This window comes from Xyrauchen texanus, chromosome 1 (assembly GCF_025860055.1).
Source record: "Xyrauchen texanus isolate HMW12.3.18 chromosome 1, RBS_HiC_50CHRs, whole genome shotgun sequence".
Taxonomy (NCBI): domain Eukaryota; kingdom Metazoa; phylum Chordata; class Actinopteri; order Cypriniformes; family Catostomidae; genus Xyrauchen; species Xyrauchen texanus.
The window spans coordinates 39014721-39027497 of record NC_068276.1 but is presented as its reverse complement, the minus strand read 5'-3'; the positions used below and the strand labels follow the sequence as shown (position 1 = coordinate 39027497).

The 12777-nt window shown below is 38.9% G+C and overlaps 1 protein-coding gene across 1 annotated transcript; it reads left to right on the top strand.

Annotated features, from left to right (window-relative positions):
• The first annotated feature begins 442 nt into the window (after positions 1 to 442).
• On the top strand, positions 443 to 11999 carry LOC127636030 (dnaJ homolog subfamily A member 2). Its single transcript, XM_052116426.1, has 9 exons — positions 443 to 584; positions 1854 to 1913; positions 2669 to 2895; positions 5464 to 5544; positions 5796 to 5929; positions 6051 to 6247; positions 10064 to 10208; positions 10290 to 10417; positions 10942 to 11999. The coding sequence occupies exons 1-9, from the start codon at positions 507 to 509 to the stop codon at positions 11128 to 11130; spliced, it is 1239 nt and encodes a 412-aa protein (XP_051972386.1). The 5' UTR covers positions 443 to 506; the 3' UTR covers positions 11131 to 11999.
• Positions 12000 to 12777: the final 778 nt, after the last annotated feature.

Below are 12777 nucleotides of genomic sequence, written 5' to 3'. Positions count from 1 at the left end.
AGAACTTGCTCATCTCTAACGAGCCTATTTTCATTAACCCAATTGCCCAACCAAAGAAGAAGAAATACATTTTATTTTTTACAATTTATATTAAGACAAATATTTATTAAATGTTTTCTTTACATTATGTTTTTATATATATATATATATATATATATATATATATATATATATATATATATATATATATATATATATATATATATATATATAAAATAGCTGGAAATTATATAACTATGTTGTAACTGACATCAACCGGCAGACATCAACACTGGTCCCAAAAATCCCAAAAGCTGTATATGATGTACAAATCTAATTTATTTGATTATTTAAACACTATTAGTCAACAGAATGTCTCTATGAGGAATCTTCTCCATCATGATGACACATGTGCTCGTTCTGTGAGATGAGGCGCGTGTTTGAGAGAGGTTAAAGTTGACGCTTCCGGCCGGTTTCTCTCTTCAGCTCTCCGCTTCCCCGCAGACAGTCCTTCTCTCAGCACAGCCATGTCCAACGTCGCCGATACCAAACTATACGACATTCTCGGGGTCTCCCCCACGTCAACAGAAAACGAACTAAAAAAGGTAGCGATTTTTATGTCTCGTCTTTAATTGTCGATTATGTTTGTGTGAACCGGCTGGGTTTTGTGTGAGAATCAGGAAGAGAGAGGATTAGCACTGAGCTAAAGCTCGTCGTGAGTTTGGCCTAGTGTCTATAGTTACCAACCAGATCAACGGGCGACACCTCTCAAACAGAAGTCTGTCGTAGCGTTTAATAAACCCTATGAGCTGTCTCTTTCCCCATCCATTTACCTCCTAAAACGTATGTAATTTCTGTGAACATGGACGCTAAATGGAGTCATCATGTAGCACATTTTGTCCTGGAGCAGCTCAACGTGTGGCTGGTGTGGAGGCCTTGGCTCGGGGCTTTTCCCGTTATGTGTCATTGTGCCGAAAAGGCCGCATGTAAAAATGTATTTCGTTCAAATCTAAACTCTCGCATATAACTGTCATGTAGTTACTTTATATGTTAGGTGTAGCGCCATTAGTCATGCTCAGTGTATTGTGTGTTTTGCACAGAGGGGTAAACGCTCAGGCGCAAAACATAGTGTCTTCGTTTGGTAACTCTTTAAAGCGACTACTATGCCTTATTTAACCAGTCAGTAGTGCTAGTTAAGTTGTGACTAAATGGCTGCTGCTGTTGTTGGTTTCTAGCTAGTATTAGCAACGCGTTGCGCTGTTCAAGGCCACACTGGGTTCACATGAATATGACGCAGACGCCAAATGTCAAATAATCGTTAAGAGCAATCCATAGCATTTGTGGTATTATTTTGATTATACTACAAAATAATTATTCCAAATAAAAAAATCGGCAAACGTAGTTACAAAGACACTTACAGTTGAAGTAAATAAACATTATACGTGATAACAGGATTGTATTGTCCTACAATCAGGGATTTTTATCTGATTCATCCGATTCATGCTGTTTTATGTCGTCATAACAATAGAGTTGTAATATTGGAAATGGCACAGATTTAGCACACAAATCGTATAAACGCGTGTAATATGTCTTGTGGCTATATTTTAGGAGCGGTGTGTATTTTAGTGTTAATGGACTGGCCCCATTCACTTACATTGTTGGTGCCTCACTGTAACTACTATTTTTGCTGCTTTTGTTTCAAGTAAACAAGGGATGTTGAAATGATTTGAGATCGATATCATTTTAACACAAATGCTGTTGATACGCAATAGGCCTAGGTTCTCAAACTAGATCTTTAAGTTTGATTGATAGGATCTGTAGTAACTATGGTGTGATCACACTAACCTATATGAAACCCTATATGTATGTTTCAGGCTTATCGAAAATTAGCAAAGGAATATCACCCTGACAAAAACCCAAATGCTGGCGACAAGGTAAGAATATTCTTTTTGTTTTACATGTGTCCAAAGCATGCTGATATGGTAGGGCATTATGTATTTAGATGGTTGGAATGCTGTGATTCATGTTGTTGAACAACTGTTATGCCATTTACATATTTTCAGGTTGCGTTGAAGAGTTTATGAATACTTCTGCAATTTTTATTTGTTAATGTTCGAAGGGACAGCATTTTTAAAAGGTCAAATTTTTTGGGGCCTGAGTAGCTCAGCGAGTATTGACGCTGAATTCCACCCCTGGAGTTGTGAGTTCGAATCCAGGGTGTGCTGAGTGACTCCAGCCAGGGCTCCTAAGCAACCAAATTGGCCCGGTTGCTAGAAGGGTGGAGTCACATGGGGTAACCTCCTTGTGGTGGCGATTAGTGGTTCTCGCTCTCAACGGGGCGCGTGGTAAGTTGTGCGTGGATCGTGGAGGGCAACATAAAGCTCCACATGCTGTGAGTCTCTGCGGTGTCATGCACAACAAGCCACGTGATAAGATGCACAGATTGACTTTCTCAGAAGTGGGGTCAACTGAGACTTGTCCTCCACCACCTGGATTGAGATGAGTAATCACGTCACCACGATGACCTAAGTAGGAATTGGGCATGCCAAATTGGGAGAAAAGGGGATTAAAAAGTCATTTTGACCTTATTAATGTTTTTGAACCTTGATATTGCTTATCTCCTGCTTAACAACTCCATTCTATCTGCTTTAAGGACACTATTATTTTCTTATCCCTCTATCCTTTTCAGTTCAAAGAGATTAGCTTTGCATATGAAGTACTAACTAACCCAGAGAAGAAGGAATTGTACGACCGTTATGGGGAGCAGGGTCTGCGAGAAGGAGGCTGTGGAGGAGGTGGTATGGATGACATCTTTTCCCATATCTTTGGTGGAGGCCTCTTTGGCTTCATGGGTGGACAGAGCCGGAGCAGGAATGGTGGACGGCGGAGAGGGGAGGATATGGTCCACCCCCTAAAGTGAGTGAAGTTCACACAATTTGTGATTTTCTGGGGATTTCCTTAAAGAGACTTAAGTAGAAATTGTTTATGCTGTTCTTAGCTGTCCTTGAGTGGTCGCACTGACACACTTCGCTATTTCTTAATTGTCCTCAAGTCCTGTTTTCTTTCACTGTCGCCAAGCACATGTTTTTGTAGAAACGTTAAGTGTCGGCATTTATAGTTTTAACTTTGATTTCTTTAAATGAAACATGGGTGTATGGAGGATGAAACCTGCAAAAACAAATCTGCATTTTCATGAAGAAATAAACTTAGCAAAAAAGGAATGTCCCTTTTTCAGGGCACTGTATTTTAAAGATAATTTTGTACAAATCCAAATAACTTTTCTTTACAGATCTTTATTGTAAAGGGTTTAAACAATGTTTTCCATGCTTGTTAAATTAACCAAACAAGCAATGAACATGCACCTGTGGAATGGTCGTTAAGGCGCTAACAGCTTACAGATGGTAGGCAATTAAGGTCACAGTTATAAAAACTTAATTTGAAAAACACCAAAAGAAAGATGCCCAGGGTCCCTGCTCATCTGCGTGAACGTGCCTTAGGCATGCTGCATGGAGACATGAGGATGTCCAAGGCAATAAATTGCAGATGTGGCCAAGGCAATAAATTGCAATGTCCGTACTGCGAGACGCCCAGCCAGTGCTACAGGGAGACAGGAAGGACAGATGATTGTCCTCGCAGTGGCAGACCACGCATAACAACACCTGCACAGGATTGGTACGTTTGAATATCACCTGCGGGACAGGTACAGGATGCAACAACAACTGCCCGAGTTACACCAGGAATGCACAATACCTACATCAGTTCTCGGACTGTCCGCAATAGGCTGAGAGAGGCTGGACTGAGGGTTGTAGGCCTGTTGTAAGACAGGTCCTTATCAGACATCACTGGCAACAACGTCGCCTATGGGCAGAAACCCTCCCTCCTGGACCAGTCAGGACTGTCAAAAAGTGCTCTTCACTGACGAGTTGCTGTTTTGTCTCACCAGGGGTGATAGTCGGATTCGCGTTTATTGATGAAGGAATGAGCGTTACACCGAGGCATGTACTCTGTAGTGGGATCGATTTGGAAGGTGGATGGTCTGTCATGGTCTGGGGCGGTGTGTCACAGCATCATCAGACTGAGCTTGTTGTCATTGCAGGCAATCTCAACACTGTGCATTACAAGGAAGACATCCTCCCTCATGTGGTACCCTTCCTGCGGGCTCATCCTGACATGACCCTCCAGCATGACAATACCACCAGCCATACTTGTTCTGTGCATGATTTCCTGCAAGACTGGAATGTTTGGGATGCATTATTCCATTTCTGGTTGTCACATGTCTGTGAAACTTGTTCAGTATGTTGATACAAATATTTACAAGTACTAAGTTTGCTGAAAATAAAAGCAGTTGAAAGGGAGATTTTAAATGATTTAAAATGTAAGCGGAGATATACAAATAAATAAATGCAGCAATTGATGGAGAAAAAAAAAACATTATAAAACAAATGTTTGGGGACAAGTCTCTGTTACCTCTGCTTCTGAGACAGTCAATACATGCATCTTATCACATGGATCACGGTGCATGACACTGCGGAGTCTCTCGGCATGTGGATGCTCATGATACTCTCCACGATCCACGCACAAACCCTATTGTGAGCGTGCACCAATAATCGCGGCCACTATGAGGTTACCCCATATGACTCTACCTTTCCTAGCAACCAATTTGGAGTCACTCCGCACACCCTGGATTCGAACTCGCAACCTCAAGGGTGTTAGTCAGTGTCAATACTCGCTGAGCTACCCAGGCCCCCCTCAGTGAGATTCAAATTTTTAAAGGAAGTGTCAAATTAATTTTTATTCCACATTTCTTTCACATTTCTATATTTCTTTAATCATACGTTTATTTCTGTATGCTTTTCCGTATTTATTTGCTATTGAGAGGATGTCAACAGCTGTTCAGCATCACAGTCAAACTATCGATACCAGGTGCAGCAGTTTTTGTCGGGAGTTTGCAGTTTCACCATGGTGAAGAGATGGTCGATAGCTGTTGCGCCGAGGCAGCGAATAGTTTGGGAAATCATAAAAGCGTGATCCTTTTGCTAAACTTCTATTAATTGTTTGATTGTGAAAATTTGGTATTGTCATAGTCAAGTGAAGAACTTTTACAATGATCAGTCAATGGTGTCAAAGTCCGCCTACTGATGTTTGACTCTCACTCAGCATTTTGCATGAAGGAAAAATAAATTCTGAAATAAAAGAATGATTACAAATATAGAATTAAATATCACCTTTCAGGTTTACATTTCCTTTAACATTTTAGCATTTTCTCAACTGTTTTAAATTATTTTGCATTAATGGGTGCATTTATTTCATTATTTGTATATCATTTAATTTATATATTTATTTTATGCACAAATATATGGATTTACTTATGTCTTTTTATTTTTTGCAGATGACATCCTCAATGGGTGAACTATTTTCAACTGTTCTTATTTTTAGATTTTAATATTCTAGAAGAGCTTTTTAACACTGCTTTGTTTCTCATAGGGTGTCTCTTGAAGACGTGTACAATGGAAAAACAACCAAATTACAACTGAGCAAGAATGTTCTGTGTAGCACTTGTAGTGGGTGAGTAATGGTTCTTTATATTTTTAAGTGTATGGGTGTTTTCATGACAATTTACAAAGAAAAAAAAGTAGCTTAAGTATTCTCTCTCCATCCAACCACACCCTATCTAATCCTGTTTTTATTAGCCTGGTAATATTGCTATTTGTAAATTAAATTAACTGAACTGACCACCAATTTTTTAGTAAAGATTTTTTTACTTTGGCTTAAGTCTATATGTGCTCATGCTTGTTGCTGTTTTTCTGTCTCTGCAGCCAGGGAGGGAAGTCTGGTGCAGTCCAGAAATGTACAGCCTGCAGGGGGCGTGGTATGCGCATTATGATCAGACAGCTGGCGCCTGGTATGGTCCAACAGATGCAGTCAGTGTGTACTGACTGTAATGGTGAAGGTAAGCTATTGCATTCTGGATCTGAATGTACTTTGATTATTGCTAGTTATTACATCAGTTCTGACTAGCTGGAGGATAAAAATTATGAGAACCTCTCAATGGAAACGTCTCAATTTTCCAGGTGAAGTGATAAGTGAGAAGGACCGCTGCAAAAAGTGTGAGGGCAAAAAGGTGATTAAAGAGGTGAAAATTCTGGAAGTGCACGTGGATAAAGGTATGAAGCATGGACAGAAGATCACCTTTGGCGGAGAGGCTGACCAGGCACCTGGCGTAGAACCTGGAGACATTGTTCTGGTCCTGCAGGAAAAGGAGCATGAGGTATGATGCCGTTCACTTTTCAAAAGTTCAGGAGCTTCTATAGTGGCTGTTTCTATTTTAGATCAGAAACTTAAAAGATAACCTTTCAGTGAGTAGCTAACTTCCATTTTAAAGGGATTGTTCACACAAAATAAAAATTCTCACATCATTGACTTTTCTGCAAAACACAAATCAAGATGTTTTAAATGAACGTTTAATCTCTGTTAGTCTATACCTGGGGTTCTCAACCTTTTGCAAGCTGGGCCCCCCCAAAGCTGGTTCATTGCAGTTGGGGCCCCAGTGCCCCCCGACCTGCCCCATGCTTTGTTGTTGTTGTTGTTGTTATTATTATTATTATAATTGGCAGTAGCACCAGACTTCTAATGTGAGCTTGCAGGCATTATTATTATTTTTATTATGAGTAGTAGTAGGCCTATCATCATTACTAGGCTATTGCTATATAATTATATGAGGTTACATGCTTTATTGTTGTTGTTATTAATAATAATAATAATAATAATAATAATATCATCATCATCATCATCAGTAGGCCTATTATCATTACTAGGCTATTGCTATAATTGGGAATTGGCACCAGACCTCTGATATTAATTTATGCTTTATTATTGTTATTATTACTAGGCCTAATAGTAGGCATCATCTGCATTTTTTACAGAAGCTTGCTGGTAGGTGATGTTAATGTGAGACCTGAGCCTGCTTTGCCTTGCAAAGATCCTCAATTCTTGGCTCAATGTTTGATAAACATAGCCTCAAATCATCCTCGATTTGTGCACGATTGCGGTATTTCGTTTTGAGTGCAGTCATTTTTGAGAATCCTGCCTCACACAAATATGTCGACGCGAAAGGAAGGAGAATCTTCAAGGCGACGTCACAGACTTCAGGGTATTCCTGCATCAATGCTGCCCAGAATGACGAAAGAGGGCAGGAGCTAAAGAGTTCCTTCAGTCTGCTGTCACTCTTCAGCTCAATAAGGTGTTCCTGCATATCAATTGATAGCTCGTTTGCTGTGCACACAAACGGATCTCGAACCCATGCAAAAGAGCGATAATCCTCTTTAAAGTACGTCGCAAATTGTTTTCTCATTGCTGACAGGTGCTCAGACGCTGCTTGAAATAGGGAGGAGAAATCGTGTGACGTGCCTGCATCAGTGATAAAGTCTGCAAGGCTGGGGAACATGGCGCAGTTTCCTCGACTGATGCGGCCATGCCAGAGGTCTAGTTTTTGTGTGAAGGCGTGCACTTTGTCTGCAAGGAGCAAAATATGAGTTTCGCGGCCTTGCAAAGACAGGTTGAAATCAAACGAATGAGCGCCATTTTCTAAAGTCTATGAGCGCAGCACACACAAATAAACTAAATTAACATACTGCAGTTCAATTTCAAAATGTGGTGTTTTTATATTTATAACATTTGAATACAGTTCAGCAACATGCATCACACTACCTGACGACCAAGCGAGCTGACAATTGACCATCACTTAATTTACCATCACCTCACGATTGAAAATGTGACACTGATTTCATATGACAGTTCAACAAACAAGTTAATAATATTAAGTCACTTACATTTTAGACGAAATAATGACTGTTTTGGTCTATTTGCAGAAAATAGATCCAATGAATCCAAACAAAGATCACAGCATAGCCATAGTGCATCTCACAGCAATAACCGTGTTTTGAATGATTCAGTGTTGTGAACGAATCGGTTGAGTCAAAGATTCAATGACCCATTCACAAACATCTGTCTCATTCTTGATGAATCGGCCGTTTGAACGAATCGTTTGAATGAACGACTCAATGACTCGCTTAATTAAACCGCTGATGCTTATCACCTGCATTTGCGCTCGCTATCGACAAACCAATCAAATTTGTTCAAAACTTTTTTTTTTAAATCAGTCCAAACACATTTTAATTTTTATTCAGGAGTTATGTATATACAAAACTATAACTTTTTATGACAGTAGTTTAGTGATAAAAAAAATTTGCCCCCAAAAAATGTTTTTCCAGTTTTTTTTCCCTTCCATCGTACCCACCGGTTGAGAACCACTGGTCTATACAATACAAGTGAATTGTTTTTGGACCTTCAAAATTCTGGCCACCAAAGCAAATAAAAGTAATCCATACAACTTCAGATGTTAAATCTATGTCTTCAGAAGCGAGATGATAGGTGTGGGTGAGAAATAGATAAATATACAAGGAATGTTTACTTTAAATCTCCTCTTTCATTTTCAAATTCTTTTGTTTGTGGCGATTTGCATTCTAAATGTATATTGCCACCTACTGGTTGGGGCTGGTCAAAGATGGAGATTTCTAGTAAAAAAGGATTTAATTATTGATCTGTTTCTCACCCACACCTATAATATCTGTTCAGAAGACATTTATTAGACCACTGGAGTTATATTGGTTTACTTTTATGCTGCCCTTGTCCTTTTTTGGAGCTTCAAATTTCTGGCAATCACTCACTTACATTGTATTGACCAACAGAGCTGAAATATTCTTATACAAATCTTCGTTTGGGTTCCGCAGAAGAAAGTCATACACATCTGAAATAGCATGAGGATGAATAAATAAGAGAATTCTCAATTTGGGTTGAACTATTCCTTTAATCACAGTAATGGATTGTTCTAATTGATCAGATGCAGGCAAAATATTTTTATTATTATTCTGCAAGCAAGGTAACTCGTATAATTAATGCGAGAGTAAAAAATTTATATAAAAAAATGTCCCTTACCAAGATTTTTTTTAGAGGTTAAGTAGCCTTTATCCTAAGGCTCTCTTAAGAAGTTTAATTAACAGCAACAGAGTGTGTGTTTGGTGCTGTGAGTCATAAAGCACACATTCTCTAGTGCTGCGATAAAGCCAGACACATGTTGTATGGCTGAAGTGCCCTCTTGGCTGCTAAGCTTCCAGGATAATGAAGCAGATTGGAGTGACTGTCTTTCATAAACATGCTGTTGGACATTTTGAAATTTCGGGAGTGAAATTGTAAAGTATTTAACCATTCTGATTTATCTTTATTTCAATACTGAAATGTTCCGTTTAATAGTTCTTCCTTTTTGAGGAGGACTTTGGAAATGCAATTTGTATTGCTTTTACTGCCAACTGAAGATGTTGTAATGTCAGATTTCACCAGAGTAGATGCATTAAATCATAGATGCATTTAAACTTCTTTCAAAAAGGTGTTGACAGACTTTTTAATTTTTAAAGACTTTTTAGAGACAAATGCAATATTCAAAAACCCAATAATCGGTCCTACTGTGTAACTACATATTAAATAAAAAATAATGACATCCATTTTTTTAAATAAAGTTCCACTATTAACAGCAAAACTCCTAATGTGTAGGTCTTTAACTACACATTGTCAAATGAACAACCAGTCAGTAACTGAACTGCCTGATTGAAGTGTCCAGAGCAATGAGTGCAGCATTACATAACACTGTAGCAGATATTGATTCATTTTAGAGGTGGACATCAGAATGAATGTCAGAATGACCAAAAAGAACCAGCTCGGGTCATTTCTTTGGGAATCGGACTACACTGGTTGTGCTGTAGATTCATAAGAACTGGCTAATAAGAGATTCAGTAGAGGGGAAGCCCTGCTAAATGGCAAGAAATACATGTTCAAGAATGTTTATTGGAACCAAAAGTCAATAATCATTTGGTTTCAATGTTTGTTTGTTTTTCCCCCCGAAGTGGAACCGGTTCTCTGTTCCCATCCCTTGTCCGATTATGACTAATATGAGATCACAAAGCATCAGTTTTATGATTTGTTTGTTCAAAATATTATTTCTGGAGAACTAAAGCTAATCCTCTTTCAACAGACATTCAGAAGAGAGGCCAGCGACTTGCACATGACCCATAAGATTGGCCTTGTTGAAGCACTTTGCGGGTTCCATTTCACATTGAAACACTTAGATGGTAGACAGATTGTAGTAAAATACCCAGCTGGCAAAGTCATTGAACCAGGTGAGTCCTCTATATAAATTTGACACTTCGTTTAGAGGTTTAACTGATTAATTCATAAACTGAAAATTGTGTCCTTTGCAGGTTCAGTCAGAGTTGTTAGAGGAGAGGGCATGCCACAGTACCGCAACCCCTTTGAGAAAGGAGACTTGTTTATTAAGTTTGATGTGCAGTTCCCAGACAACAACTGGTTAAGCCCAGAGAAACTGTCGGTAAGTTAATTGCAGTGATTGTTGAAGGGAAGTTTCTTCCAAAAACTAAGAATTTTCATTATGTTCCACATTTTCTAAAATCTTAAATGGATTATAATTTCTGTATGAAGAGATTTTTTTATTTGGTTTATCCTTTTTTCATTTTAGCTTTTTATTTATTTGCATATTTTATTGTTTAACCATGTTCTTGCCATGAAAATGCCCTTTTGGTGCTGATACAACATTAAACTAAACATTGTGTTCCAAACCCCTTTGACTTTTTCTTTATTCCTTGGAACACAAAAGGAGATGTTAGGCAGAAGGTTAGCTTCAGTTACTGTGCACTGACATTGTATGGAAAAGTTGTAATGAATATGAATGGTGACTGAGGCTAATGTTCTACCTAAAATATCCTTTTGTATCCCACTAAAGAAATCATATGGGTTTGTAATTTGATTAAAAAAAATTGGGTTAACTACCCATTTAATATTGAGGTATTTTGTAGTACCCATCATCATCCTAATACCTCCTTTACTTTTTTGTAGGAGTTGGAGTACTTGCTGCCTACACGGGCTGATGCGCCTGTCATATCTGGTGACGCAGAAGAGGTGGACTTGCAGGAATTCAATTTGAGCCAGAGCTCTTCTGGTGGTCACCGTCGCGAGGCATACAACGACAGCTCAGATGACGAAGGAGGACATCACGGCCCTGGAGTGCAGTGTGCCCACCAGTAAACCCGGCTGCCACATGCATCTTTCCAGCTCCCAACAGTGGGGATTAAAAATGTTCTAGTTGCACAACAAATAAATGGGTGTGTTTCAAATCTGATTTGGGGCTGCCTTAAATTAAATTACATGTGGCCGTTCCTCACCACCCGATTCCCTTGTAGTAAACGCACAGATGATCTGCACCTGGTAATTCTTTCTTGCCCGTCCTCCTCTCCTAGCCTGCCCCTCTAGTGGAAACCCCACTTCAGAGAGAAAAGGGTAATTGCTCTGTACTCTGTGTAACTTGGATTTGTTTAGTTAGTCATAGTTTTCACAAGTTTAAAACTAACCATAAAATGCTGTTTTGACCCTGGACTTGAGACTTTTGGTTGGAGAGGAGTGACTCTTATGGACAATGAGATAAGAGGGAGACCGATCCTAAAACAAAAAAGCAAGAGAATAGATTACCACCATGAGACTTCATCACAATCCATTTTTAGGTTTGTATGTATCTGTACTCAATTTTTACCACTTTATTTTATTTGTAGATTTTTGCTTTTTTCCTTTCTTTTGATATTTTAAGAATTGGAACAAGAGACTATAACATGTATAACATTTAAAGTAATTGTCATTTAAGCTTTGTGTCAGCTGCTGTCACATTTGAGAGTGTGATTTATGTTTTGAACTAGTTGGAATTAAATCTATGATTGCCTATATTTGTCAGCAATCCAGGTGCATGTTGAGAACATTTTGGTCCCTTCACTGAGTGAAACATCTATGAGAGAGAGAGAGGTCATGCATAATGAAATACAAGGAAAATGAAGCACCTTTAGGTATATAACTTCTGTGAAAAGTTTTTGTTAAATAAAATGTCCTTCAATATCTCTTAAAAATAATCAAGTCTTTGCTTTATTTGATGCTTGTCACTTGGCCATGTTTACAGTGTGTTGTTGCTCGGTAATGCATTACGTGTTGTTTTTTTTACAAATATATATAAATATAAATAAAAATCTCCCAATTTGGAATACCCACTACTTAGTAGGTCCTCGTGGTGGTGCGGTTACTCACCTCAATCCGAGAGGCAGAGAACAAGTCTCAGTTGCCTCCACTTCTGAGAGTCAATATACGCATCTTATCACATTGCTCGTTGTGCACAACACCATGGAGACTCTGCATGTGGAGGCTCGTGCTACTCTTCGCGATCCATGCACAACTTACCGCGCACACATTAAGAGTGAGAACCACTATTTGTGACCATGAGAAGGTTACCCCATGTGACTATCCTCCCTGGCAATTGGGCCAATTTGGTTTCTTAGGAGACCTGGCTGGAGTCACTCAGCACATCCTGGATTTGAACTTGTGATGCCAAGGTGGTAGTATGCGTCAGTACTCGCTGAGCTAATAGCTTTTAATGACATGCCAACATTTAGTTCCTATCAGGATTGCTTACTCAAAGACCATGTTGGCTGTTCAGCATTGTTGAAAGAAGCCAAGCGATACAGTGTGTTTGTGTGTGCATATAGGCCTATCTATATCTCAGTTGAAGTCAGAAGTTTACATACACCAAATACATTTTCACAATTCCTGACATTTAATTGTAGAAAACATTACATGTCTAAGGTCAGTTGGGTTCACTGTTTTATTATAAGAATGTGAAATGTCAGAATAATAGAG

Excerpts from the sequence above, each read along its gene's own strand:
- LOC127636030 (XM_052116426.1), top strand. The coding sequence starts at position 507 with ATGTCCAACGTCGCCGATACCAAACTATACGACATTCTCGGGGTCTCC. Across the intron at positions 5,545-5,795 it reads CTGTGTAGCACTTGTAGTGG|CCAGGGAGGGAAGTCTGGTG; the intron begins GTGAGTAATGGT and ends CTGTCTCTGCAG. Across the intron at positions 6,248-10,063 it reads TGCAGGAAAAGGAGCATGAG|ACATTCAGAAGAGAGGCCAG; the intron begins GTATGATGCCGT and ends CTCTTTCAACAG.